The sequence below is a fragment of the Colletotrichum aenigma genome (assembly GCF_013390185.1).
Source record: "Colletotrichum aenigma strain Cg56 chromosome Unknown KSG_Cg56_contig07, whole genome shotgun sequence".
Lineage (NCBI taxonomy): Eukaryota > Fungi > Ascomycota > Sordariomycetes > Glomerellales > Glomerellaceae > Colletotrichum > Colletotrichum aenigma.
The window spans coordinates 1,601,567-1,614,064 of record NW_023500913.1 but is presented as its reverse complement, the minus strand read 5'-3'; the positions used below and the strand labels follow the sequence as shown (position 1 = coordinate 1,614,064).

The 12,498-nt window shown below is 53.4% G+C and overlaps 3 protein-coding genes across 3 annotated transcripts; 2 read left to right on the top strand and 1 right to left on the bottom strand.

Moving 5' to 3' along the window:
* Nucleotides 1-6,137: 6,137 nt before the first annotated feature.
* Nucleotides 6,138-9,665, top strand: CGCA056_v010701 (uncharacterized protein; the record flags this gene model as incomplete). Its single annotated transcript, XM_037325948.1, has 2 exons — nucleotides 6,138-6,658; nucleotides 6,710-9,665. The coding sequence occupies 2 exons, from the start codon at nucleotides 6,138-6,140 to the stop codon at nucleotides 9,663-9,665; spliced, it is 3,477 nt and encodes a 1,158-aa protein (XP_037175411.1).
* A 688-nt stretch (nucleotides 9,666-10,353) lies between these two features.
* On the top strand, nucleotides 10,354-11,478 carry CGCA056_v010700 (putative assembly chaperone of rpl4; the record flags this gene model as incomplete). Its single annotated transcript, XM_037325947.1, has 1 exon — nucleotides 10,354-11,478. One exon carries the CDS (start codon nucleotides 10,354-10,356, stop codon nucleotides 11,476-11,478), a length of 1,125 nt encoding a protein of 374 aa, XP_037175299.1.
* Nucleotides 11,479-11,746: 268 nt separating this feature from the next.
* CGCA056_v010699 (RWD domain-containing protein) lies at nucleotides 11,747-12,491 on the bottom strand (the record flags this gene model as incomplete). Its single annotated transcript, XM_037325946.1, has 2 exons — nucleotides 11,747-12,360; nucleotides 12,425-12,491. 2 exons carry the CDS (start codon nucleotides 12,489-12,491, stop codon nucleotides 11,747-11,749), a joined length of 681 nt encoding a protein of 226 aa, XP_037175393.1.
* Between the last annotated feature and the right edge of the window lie 7 nt (nucleotides 12,492-12,498).

The window sequence follows — 12,498 nt, the reverse complement described above, 5'->3', positions numbered from 1 at the left end:
AGCAGCGAAGAAAAGTGGAGGGATTCATAGCGATCATTCGAAAAATTCGGCCGACATTGAGCAGAGTGAAGACAATACCACTGCCCCGGTCCTCAAAGAGTCGACTCACATCCCCAACGTTGAGAATGTCGTGCATGAGACGGAGAGCATGACCAAGCTGGTTCCCGAAAACCGAGAAAATGCCCTTGGTCAACGTTCTCAACGCCACCAGGCACTTGCTATGCAGAGGGAACATGCACATGAGACAGATGACTTCGAGTCGTCCGGGTTGAGAACGTTCGACGCCCCACATGGTTTTCCGCAGAACCCAAGCCACATAGGCGTGCCGCGAATTCTCGGAGATGAAGAGCAATTCCAGCGACCCGGACTGAGACACGCATTCGATGATCTTCCAGACGATATTGCGAGGGATTTGGGTTTACACTGGCGCCGCGCACAAACACCACATCCATCTACGATTCGTGGCCAAGACAATTTCTTTGGAACTCCTCCGTCTTCTTCGCGTCCTCTGCACAAGCCATTTCGTGTACCTACTCGTGCAGAGGTCGGTAGACAAGAACGAAGCTCTGCTCGAAGTAACCGGCCCCGAGGTGCTCAAGGACAACCAAGCGTTGGGGATCGCAAGAGAAATGAACTTAGTCAAAGCAAGCTTGCTTTCAATGCCACCAAGAGCATGAAAAGCTCACAGCCCGGAGAGTTCCTACACGCCGCTGCAGGTTGTAGTCCTCATGGAGATTTCGATGATAATTATGATGCTGTACCAGAGATCACCTGGTATTTGCGGCATAACAGCCCCAGTCCAACAGAGAGGGACATTGCTGGTGCCATTGAGAGGTTGAACGCTCTTCGTCCCAGGTCTCACAGCATCATTCACAAGGACTTGGACCGTTCTGTCAGCCTGAGTCCCAAAGAGAGAGGCATTAGCCGTGCTGTATCAAGGATGAAGGTTCTCCGCCGTCAGAAAGACGCTTTCGAACCCCCAATCGAAGATACGACGTTCGAGGAAAGAGGGAGGCCCCTTATCCGAGGGTCGACAACAACTACGTTGGAGATATCACCGCGTGGATATCTGAGGAAGAGACTGGCATCGAGGTCTAGAACAAGGAACAAGACTCACAAGAGGATGAAGTCTGAGTTTCTGCCCTTTGAAAGAGCCTCCGAAGAGTTATACTTGCAGTTGAAATCTCTCATGATCGATCTAAGCCAACTGCGAAAACAGGCCACAAAAGCTTTCCCTTGGGATCTGTATGTCTCCAGGGACATACCAGAGTCGCCGGCATTTGATCTACAGCCGGCAGAAATGGATGATTTAAGTAACAGACTTCAGGAGATCGTGGCTGAATGGGCGTTTGACAAGTATGCAGTGGAGCTCGACCTCGAAATTAACCTGGGCGATTTGCTTTGTGGGGATGCATAGAACGGCTGTCTGACGATGATTTCATGGAACACGTACGTCGGATGGAGATACTGCACGGAATAAATTATTCGATGCGTACTGGTAGAGTTGCAAATCCCCTTATATAAGGGGAAGACAGATAGCATGCCAAATAAGAGCTACCGTACTTTATATGCTGATTGTGAGGTTATCCCTTGGCCGCATATTAAATGCATTTTTGTAGGTTGAAGTCTTTCAACAATGTCGTCGTCGTGTTTTCTCTGCTCTTATACTTCCCCATGAGGTGGTTTGGCCCACTGCTATTCAAATACATTTCAATACACGCGACATGAGAACCATGGTGCATTCAGTTCGACTCGACCAATGGACTCATACAGAGGAAGGATCTACGTGCAGGCACTCACACCAAAACACTTGACATTCGATATTTGCGCACCGGTTTACCGACCCGCTCCGGACGACCAGGACGACAACAGCCGGGACGACAGCACTCAGCAAGACAGCACAGATACTCCACAGAGAATCGTGGCCACATGTGAATGGGCATATACAGCCGCAAGTGAAACCACAGTACCCAGCGGGAGTCACGTATCACCGCCTGAAGAGCAGGAGCTAAGATTGGCAACATGCATCGGCCCAGTAACACGCTCGCACGCCATCTCCGCGTTGCCGTATCGTATTCCCACGGCTTGCTGCATGCCGTTCATCTACTGCCACTAAGTGTAAAGGTCAAGCCAAGCTAGCGACCCGTGACGCATCTCTTAAAGACTGGCAGAAGGTAGGGGTTTTGGAGAGTGCGCATCGTATTTACGATGATGACCGGCGTGGACAATTCCGCCGAGGGGCGCAGTAGCCAAAGAGCTCCTTTCTCTGCATTACTCCGGAGCCTGGTTCTCCAATAGCGGCGCGTACCTAACCAGCCTCTGGGAGAAAAAAGCCTGTGGCCGGGCGATGTGGCTTGCCGGAACGGCGCATGTGAGAGGGCCCGGTGGTGTGGGATCCGTATTTCCTCGGGGCTCTTCTCTGGCGTTCCTACTAAATTCAACCTTTTCGAGAGTAGAGGCTGGCCATGGGAAGGAAGACACCGGTAGAAAAGGCGTTGCACATGTGTTGGATAATAACGCGTGGTGCTTTTTCATTCTTTTTTTTCATTTTATTATTATTATTTATTGTTCCTTCTCACGTGCCCATCTTGCGTCGTCGTCGGAACCCCCATGTGAGTTAAAAGGCGTCACACCTTTGGCGGGCACGCAGTGCATCAAATCATCAATTGAGAAAATAAAGTCCATATGTGGACATGGGTAGACGTTTCCAACGACATCTTAACAGGGCGACCATGGACTACGGAACATCGCTCGGCAGTCGGCTCCGTGTATGCGAATGGAACTCGACTCGGTCATGGATTGTTGCTGTTGGTTTCCCTGCTCCGATTTCGTCATTTGGCTTGCGGGGCAACTGCAACCATGAGAAATGGTTAAAAGGGATGGACCATACTTGTAATTGTAAGTAAGGTGATATTCTCCACCCAGACTGAGATAAAGGGATCAAATGTTACTCTCCCACGGCATTCGTCGCTGGGGACGGGGGACGACATTGGGGAAGATGGAGGTCTGGCGGGCGGGGCGGCTGTACATTAGTTATCGAGTTCATGGTTCAAGAATCATATGCGTGCATGCGTCCTATCCTGGGATGACATTAGGACTACGTACGAATAGCAATGAGTGGCATGCGCGGGGAAGACTTCCGCGACCCTGCAGTGCCGGCGGAGTTCCATTTGACGCTGAAAATAGCCGGCTAAGGCAGGGACTTGAGCGAGAGCTGACACGGGGATTGGGTTGTGCTGGGAGAGCGGTTCGTATTACTGATGTGAAGGTCGGCTAGGAATAAGATCCTTAAGTACTCTGGTATGTCTCTTGCTGCGGATGCCGGTGAGGTGATTGGGTGAGCCAGCGAGTTCGCTATCAACGTGGGATGATGACAGGAGATGTCTCCTGAGGCACGGCATATGTCCACTGGCTGGAGCTGGACGGGCCCTTTTGTCCTCGGGGAGACTGTGCAGACTACGTAAGATGGTTGTTGCAACGATACCTGCGCGAGAAGCGTAATTCAACGTGGAATGCTATCGGTGTAAACCAGGCACTTGATACGGTGTTTGAGCACATTGGTTGCCGGGGCCTGGGTTCGTATGGATGAGGTGCCCAGCTGTGCGGATGGGGGTATAACAAAGCCGGTATTATATACATGGAGAATCTGGCAATCACAATTGAATACTGTTGCATGTCGGCGCCTGTTTCTGGGTCTTTGCACACATTGACGCGGGTCGGTCGATCACTTTGCGACGCCATCGCGGCTTGGTGGCCGGATGCCTTGGAAAAAGTCTTCAAAAATAAAATAAAAAAATTATTGGGGGCAGGGCGATCTCGATGCGGGACTATCGCGGTTGCCATTACTATCTGTGCCGCTGCGGTGTTTTGTCATGGCACCGGACAAAAAAAAAAGATGACTGATGAGTGGTGGCCGGGGTTTCGTCTGAAGTCGTCATAGTTTGTCCTGCCACTGTCTGGCTCAGCTGTGATCGCGGCAAGTGCTGGTCCATGCGCGCTGGTCCTCATCTCCGTTCAATTGGAGACTGCGCGATGCGCAGTTGGTATCCCAAGACCAAGGTTCTTTAGAATAACTTAGACGACGGTTCGTCGGTTAAGGCGTGGGCGGGACAAAGCCGCGCACACTTGGGGGAGTTTGGCGTACTCGCCATATGAGACACGGCCGGTACAGGCGCATTGCGATGGCATTAAGCGTTATTTTAGCCAGAGACAAGAGTCTCAGTTTCGGGTCTCACACCAGCTGGCGAGAGTGGTACGAATAGGAATCTGCGTACTTGCCTCTTACTGGAGCATGATGCGGAATACGGGTGCTTCCCAGCGGCACGTCATAGAGTGCCAGTGCTGGGGGGTTTTAGACGGGCATAGGTACCTACCTACCTTTAGCCAATTTGAGCAAATGGACTTTGTTTCTTTTTCTTTTCTCCCCCTTGCCCCCTTCTCTTCTTGCCATGCGTCCATCCCGCCCCAGCAGTCGGGCCCTCTTCAATGTTACGCCGTCCCCCGGACAGTCTGCACTGACAGACGGCCGTGGGTAGGTACGGATACCTAGGTTAACGACAAGACCAAAAGAAGGGGTCTAGTTCGCAGAGCAAGTGTCGACAACACTAGGCCTGACCTGATGCTGGTTGAGGAATTCTTACCTGACATGACCTGAATTGAAATGGACCAGACGGGCAACGACGGGGCTCGGCTGCGCCTTACTGAGTGGAGACCGCACATCTGACTGGGGGGGCCCAACGAGCGTCCAACCGGCAACTTTGGACTCGGCCGGGGGTCCCTTGGACCAGTGGCTTTTCTGGCCAGGGGGGCGGGGAGCAGTGAGGGAAGGACGTGGGCGAAGGAAGTGGAGGACGGTGCTGCGCTGGTGAGCAGGCAACAGCAGATTCCATCCATCGCGGCGTACCTTACCTTACTATGTAGTAGGTAAGGTAGAATAAGGTACCTCCTGACAATCCAATGGCCTCGCGCCAGCGCACTGATCGGTTCTCGGTATCGGAGGGGATGCTGGTCCATGCCCTGTCCTTCCCGTCTGCACCGAGGAAGAGGGAGCCGCGGAGACCCAAAGAAGGACGACTTGACAAGGGACGAGGGATCCAAAGAGACCAGACTGGTGTGGACGGGATGGGATGCTCAGCCACTGGGGGGGGCCTTGGAGTGGTTTCGTTTCCGCGACGCAACTTTCTGGGCCAACGATCCGCTACTCGCTAGGTGTTCGTAGGTACCTTACCTTACCTTACCTTACCTTAGCTGGTGCTCCGGTGCACAGCACAACACACGCCTGGCAGCACAGCACACGGCACCCTGGCGTTGGCGTTGGCATTGGCAGGGGATGGGCATGGGGATACTTTTTGTTACCTTCCTTAGCTGCTGTCTTCCCATTCCCCTACCTTTACCCATCTTTTGCCCGTCTGCCTTCCTTGCATCTCGCCCACCCACCTACCTAACCTAAGGTACCTTACCTATTCGTACCCGCGCAACATCATCCCGTCCAATCTTTCCTGGCTGTGCTTGCGTCTGCACCACCACCACCACACCTCGCTTTACTCAGTCAGACACTCTCACACACCCGTCTGCCGTTTCTCCCTCGCTCGCCTCTCCTCGGATTCCTCTCCTCTCATCTTACGCTGTTTCTCCGACACCCTATCGAAACGACTTCTCCATCCATCCAGAATTGTCGACTCTGCGAACCGAACAGTACGGTCGATCCCAAAGCTCAACTGCGTCGAGCGAACGAACCGAACATACCGACAAGACTGGAGGCCAGGCGAGGCGAGGCGACTACAGCGGGGCCCCAAGATGCCGAGATTCTAGAACACAATCTTGTGTTTCTCTTCTCTTCTTTCCTGTGTGTGCCTGTCGTCCATTCTGTCCCATCCGGCTTCAGCGTCAACAACACTCGTCCATTGCGACTTCATAAGCTGGTTCGAAACATGCGAACCCATCGCAAAGCCCCTCCACAACACCAGCCAGACGCTCCTCGTGCACCAAGACATGAAGCCTCTCCTTGCTATGGACACGGAAAACTCGCCCCTTCGCTACCACTCCAGGCTATGACATCTTCACGTCCGCTGCCGACCCCGAATCAGACTGCTCGCTCGTTTTCCCGAGAACACCGATATCTTCCATCCCTTTCCGCCATGGACTCGGGCCGTCGGCGACCACGGCCACGACCGCCGCACTCAAGCTTCCCCAGCGCCGCCTCTAGCATTCTTGGCATGCTTCTCATCACTTTTGCCTGCCTACTTATTCAACCAGCCGCTGCCGTCTTGATCCCTTTCGACAACTGTCTTGGCAGCTCCTACACACAGGCCGAGACCGAGACTGGCGTCCCTAATTTGCAATGGAACGCCCTCTATGTTGACGCTCGGTTCGACAACCAAGATCCCGCGCACAATCTTCAAATAATTGTCTGGGGAAATGTCACAGGCTCGTATACTGTCAAGACTAACGACACAGTCCCTAGTCCAAATGACCCCTCGTGGAATGACCCCTCAAGTACATTTGGCAAAATACTTGAAAGACCCGACGAAAAAAATCTCACGACTCTTCAGACCAGGGTAAACGTGTTAAGCTATCAGCCATTCTACAACAGAAGCGCGTTTTGTAACGACAGTCTTGTCAACGGGTCCTGCCCCCTGGCCCCTGTCTTTAAGACTGTGTAAGCTGCCTTCGTGTATGTCAATTTCCAACCAAGCTAACTAGACATCAGCGAGAGCCCGTGGGGTAATTTGCCGTCGGTAAACCTGACTCAGGACTTTAACTCTTCTTACGCCTTTTCGTCGTTCGCTTCGACGTTTCTAGTCCTGTACGGCAACACAGCCGCCACGCAGATCAGCTGCGTATCGGCAATCGTAACTCCTGATCTAGGCAGCCTTTCAGCACTTTTGCGTTACCTGCCACTCGTCGTTCTCCTCTTCGTCGGGTTTGCAACCATGTTCGCATCCGTCTTTAGCCCCTGGGGCTCGACAGATATTTTCCACTGGACGACAAACTATGGCCGAGACGAGGATTTGTTGCGCTTGGTGACACCGGGTTTCGGGGATTGTCTTCAGTACATTCAGTTTGTTGCGCTTACTGGTGGCTTGTCTATTAACTATCCCGGATTCTACCAGCCAGTTGTAAGCCAGGTAGGCTGGTCGGCACTGATGTTCAACGAAAGTTTCGTGAGCAAATCGCCAGGCTGGCAGGCGATCCAGGATGGTATCTATGTGACGAATGCCACATATGGACTTCACCGATATGCACAAATGATTGGTATGTCCGATGTCGAGGACATCTGGGCCGGTACAATGGTTTGGGTATGCGTCATTGTGGGAGCCCTTTTTGTTCTGATTCAGCTTGGCTTCTTCTTCCGTTGGGTATTTCGACTTATCAGCAACACTCCCGAGGAGGATCTCCGCGCCAAGAACATTCCGTTCTCAGTCGGCAATATCGTCCGGGTCGTATTCAACTACCTGCTACTACCAATTGTCGCCCTCTCGACGTTCCAGCTCGTTGTCGCCGGCCAGTCCCAAGAATTTGCCGTTGCGTTGGCTGTCATCACTCTAATCATCTTGATCTGCTTCGCCGCATGGCTGCTGTACTTGATTTTCAAGACCCGGCCGAGAGCAGTTCTGTTTGACGATCTGCCTACGGTACTCCTTTACGGACCTCTCTACAACACATACTCAGACGAAGCTGCGGCATTTGCACTGATACCGGTTATTCTGACGTTCATTCGTGGCATCACTATCGGAGCCGTGCAGCCAGTCGGCATTGCGCAGATCGTCATTCTTGCTATATGCGAGGTCATCTACATTTTGACCCTCCACGCATTTCGTCCTTTCCAATCTCCAACATCGATGAATGCATACCACACCCTTTTCTCCGTTCTTCGTTTCGCTACCGTTATGCTGATGGTAGCGTTCGTTCCTCAAATGGGGGTGACAGAAGGGCCAAAGGGGTGGATTGGGTACACCATCTTGCTCATCCACGCGTGTGTTTTGGTTCTAGGATTTATGCTCAACGCCCTCCAGACAATCATCGAAGTCACCGCACGACTTCTTGGTGCTGGCGGTGATGACACCCGGGGTTTACAGCGAGGCGGCTTATCCAAGATTTTCGGCATGCGGCAGTTGCAGCGGCGCACTTCTCGACGAAACAATGGGCCTTCCCGAGCAAGTCAACTGTCAACTACCGGCATGCTTGACGCAGACGAAGCGTCGAAGACCGGCTATGTGATGCGTGGGGGTAGGCTACGGAGTGAGTCGGCAGGCAGTGGATTTCTACTCAGAAGCCAGCATCGCAGCTCTTCCGCCCTTGACAGCATCGATCCCTACACCGGACAGGTTCGGAACTTCGACAGTGGCAGCAATTTTACTCCGACAACTCCGGGTGAAGTCAGCACCTTCTCATTTTTACCGTCACCTGCTGCTGCAACCCGGCCACCAGCTGCCGTGACGGTGGAATCCGCTGACCCTTATTACCGGCCTCCGCGACGTCGCGGAGATACACTCAATGGCTCATCCACCTCGCTGAACCGGCATTCAGTGGCTGAGTCGCGTCGGTATAGCCAAGCAGGCACATATTTAGGGGATACGACTGCGGATCTTGAGGCCCAGCTTTCAAGAGGACCCACACCGGCCCCTCAGGCTATTAACTTGACGCCGAGGGCAGACTATTCGACGAGGGAGGTCGACTTTTACTACGGCGTCAGAGGCCCGGCGCTGAATTCAGAAGGGGTGGGCCGCAAGCTTGGAACCGGTCCAGCCGACCCTACTGGTCCGATGTCCTCGGCTGCTGGGTGGTTCCGCAATTTCTTTGGAGGCAAAACCAAGGAGAAGGGCAAAGGTTTTGAGGTCGTACGTAGCTCAAGGATGCCACCTGCTATGCGCGCAGCAGCCGATGCTGAGTACGAGGCTGAACCTCCGCCGGAAGGTATACCTGTGGCCATGGGGGTCCTCAGGAACGGGCCGATCGAGTCAGATGACGACGAACCCAAGAACAAGGCGACTCAGAAGCATGCCGATAACGTGGAGAATGCCGAAAATTCGGAAAACCTACTCAACGATGATGGGGTTTCAGTTGTGTCATCGGACTCGGAAATCGAGACGGTTAGCATTCCGAAGGTTTCTGACGCACCGCCTATGCTTCCCGGGATCGCGAGTTCGGGCAGTTTCAAGCTCCCAAGTCGAGTGGCGTCCAAGGCAAGCCGACAGGCGTCTCAGAAACACAGGCGCCAGTCGACGGAATCAGACATTCCTGAAATTCCAAGAAAAAGCTCGAAAAGGGATTCGGCCGTGCTCCGTGGACACTCACCCACGCCATCGTTCAACCTGATCCCGCCAACGTCACCCACGGGGCCTCTATCAGGTCCGTCTGATGGCAAGATGCATACGCCGGGCAGCTTAGCCTCGTCTCCAAACCCCGGTCGTCTTCCTTTTGAGCGTTCAAATTCTCACCAGAAACGTCTTTCATCCAACGGATCATCCATGGAAGAATTCAATATTCGTAGAACGCCAAGCACTGAGCGACCAACAAGTTACGGTGTGGTTGCACAACACAGCATCAGTCGAGTGGACCCTGGGTCGGACCAGCAGGTCGATCTCCTCGGCACCTCGGCAGAGCTCGTCGATGAACGAGGCCCTTCGAGCCGGAGCTCATCAGCGGAAGGACGGGCTCGTTAGCAGTACATCTCACTCCACTGTGCATTTCTTGCTTTAGTTCTTTAATTATTTTCTTCAACACGGGGATCACTCAGTTAGTACACACGATATATAGATCCACACCGGCGGAATACTCCAAACCGCTGGTTACTGAGCAAAATGAATGTGGGTTGGGAAAGGAGTCCGGTTTACATGATTTCAAGCGACGGCGTCATAAAAATCTGGACCAGGCTGGTATGTATTGGGCGGGCGGATGTTGTGCTTGAAATATTTCTCAGAGAACTTGGGGAGGCTTAGGTGAGAACTGTATCTAGTCATTAGGCTTCCTCGCGAAGGTCAATAGTCCCAATGAAGATCCAGGAAGTGAAGCAGCGGCTTTCGGTGATTTCTGCTGGCCAGAACTCTGTGAACAAAAGTATTTCATTTGAGATGAGGTAATAATGTCAACGTCGGTCACCGGTGAAGCTTCGGTGTAGTATGGTTGGTTACTTACCTAGCTTGCCATCCCACTTGCTATCGATAAGATTGTGTGATAAGAATTTTTCGACAGGCCCAGTTGGAACCCACCACCAGCCCCAATGCATGCTCGCTCAACTCACTTCTCATCCATCATTCACACGATTTCTTTCTTTGATCCTGGACACTTGGACACGTCGTATCCCCTCCTCCAATTTCATTGACTCGGTCCAAGAGAACAACAATACCAAAAATGGCGCCAACTCGCCCAAACAAAAAGTCGAAGAAGAGAATCGAAAAGCAGCCTGTCAACCCCGGACTACTCCTCGCCGAGGCAGTCGCAAAGCTCCAAGAAGGCGATGTTGAGAAAGCAGTCGCGGCTGGAAAGAAAGCGCTCGATGGCACCGGCTCAGGTGGAGACTATGAGCTGGCGGCCATCAATCTTCTGGGACAGATCAGCATTGAGATGGGCGAGATTGACGATGCGAGAGCCTATTTCATAAAGGCCGTTGAGCTCGATCAAGACGGTTCTCTGGATGAGCGCATAGGCGGCGGGCCCGAGAAGTTTCTCTGGCTGGCGCAACTCAGCGAAGACGGCGGCCAGGACAGCGTGAAGTGGTTCGAGCGTGGAGCATCGTCGCTCAGGGGCCAGATTCAGACGTTGGTGGACCTACCGAAGCGCAACGAGGAACAGGAGGCGCAGCTCGAGGAGAAGAAGAAGAAGCTGGGCGGAACACTATGTGCCGTTGCTGAAGTGTACATGACGGATTTATCATGGGAGGCCGATGCGGAGCAGAAGTGCGAAGCGCTCGTCACAGAGGCGCTGTTGGTGGCACCCGATCTGGCGGAAACATGGCAGACTGTTGCCAATGTGCGGATATCCCAGGAAAAAACGGACGAAGCGAAGGAGGCTCTGAAGCGGAGTCTGGAGCTGTGGACTGACTTGCACCCCCTGGACCCCAACGTGCCCGACTTCTCCACGCGCATTAGTTTGGTGCGTTTGCTACTCGAGGTGGAAATGGAACAGGAAGCCATTGATGTGCTGGAGAGGCTCGTCGGTGACGACGATCAAAGTGTCGAAGCCTGGTACCTTGGCGGCTGGGCACTCTTTATCTTCGGCGAGAAGCAGAGAGAAAAGAAGCTGGAGAGCAAGGACGAGGAGGAATGGAAAGTCACATGGAGCACCTCGCGTCGCTGGCTGATGCGTTGCATGAACCTGTACGCCGCTCAGGATTATGAGGATGAGCGTCTGGGTGAACACGCCAAAGAGTTGTTCGCCGCAATCAACCAGGAGCTAGGCGACCCCCCGGCAGACGAGGAAGATGATGACGGTTGGGAGGATGCTGTCAGCGATGGCGATGAGGCTATGGAAGAGTAAATTACGGAAACGTCGCTCTACACAGAAGTCAATGATTAGATAGATACCTGGGGAACGAGGGATATCAAAGTGCGGCGTTTGGAGTCTGGCAACGAAAATGACATTGATAGGATCGTGTCTACTCCTTTTCTAGAGGAAAATCTTCAATGAGGCATATAGATGAGGTCTACTACCCGAACCGCTTCAGTCCTCCTTAGATCCCACACTATGAACCCAAAACGCCAGTGTAATGCACCCTCCCCCCATTTGTAGGAACAGACGTGCCCCCTCACGCAGCTTCCACCTTGAGCTTTTCGACACTCTCAGTCAAACCGCCCTCATCGTCATCGTCATCAACCTTGCCGGCCAGACCACTCTCCCAAAGCTGCTTCCCTGTCAGCTTCACTGGCTCCTTGACCTTGGCCTTCTTCAGCTCCGCGAGACGCTCCTCATCTTCCTTCTGCCGTAGTTCCTCCATCTCCTTGATGAAATCGGCACGCCACTTGAGGAAGGTCTCAGGCGTCACTGGGGTGCCCTGGAACTTCTTGTTTTCCTCGCGCTCGGCGGCGAGGACAGCCTCTTCGTGCTCCTTGTCCTTGGCCTGCTTGCGCTCCTCGACGAGGTTCTCGGCAGCTTCCTTCAAGGTCGTGACTAGGGTAAAGACCATTGCCATGCCGAGGTTCTCCTGTATCGTCTCTTCCAGCCCTCGGAGAAGGCGCTCCTTGTCTTGTGAGACGTTGAACCACTCGTGCGGGGCTGCGTTTGGAGTGGACTGCAGGTCGAGCATCGGCGCCTCATCGGGGTAGGCTTCTGGATATCGCACCTGCAAGAGCATGGTGGGCGGCTCTTCGTCGCCGAGGACATCAAGGGCGATTGATATTCTGTATTCGGTCTCCGAGACATCTGGCACCTGGGTTTAGCGACATGTGCGGCGAATGTGCCATGCTCAATGGTGGGGTAATCGAACCTGTGATCTCATCTGGAAAGATGGAATCGAGCACCTCGCGCTCTTCGACCTGCTCTTCGCGACCCATGATTTAT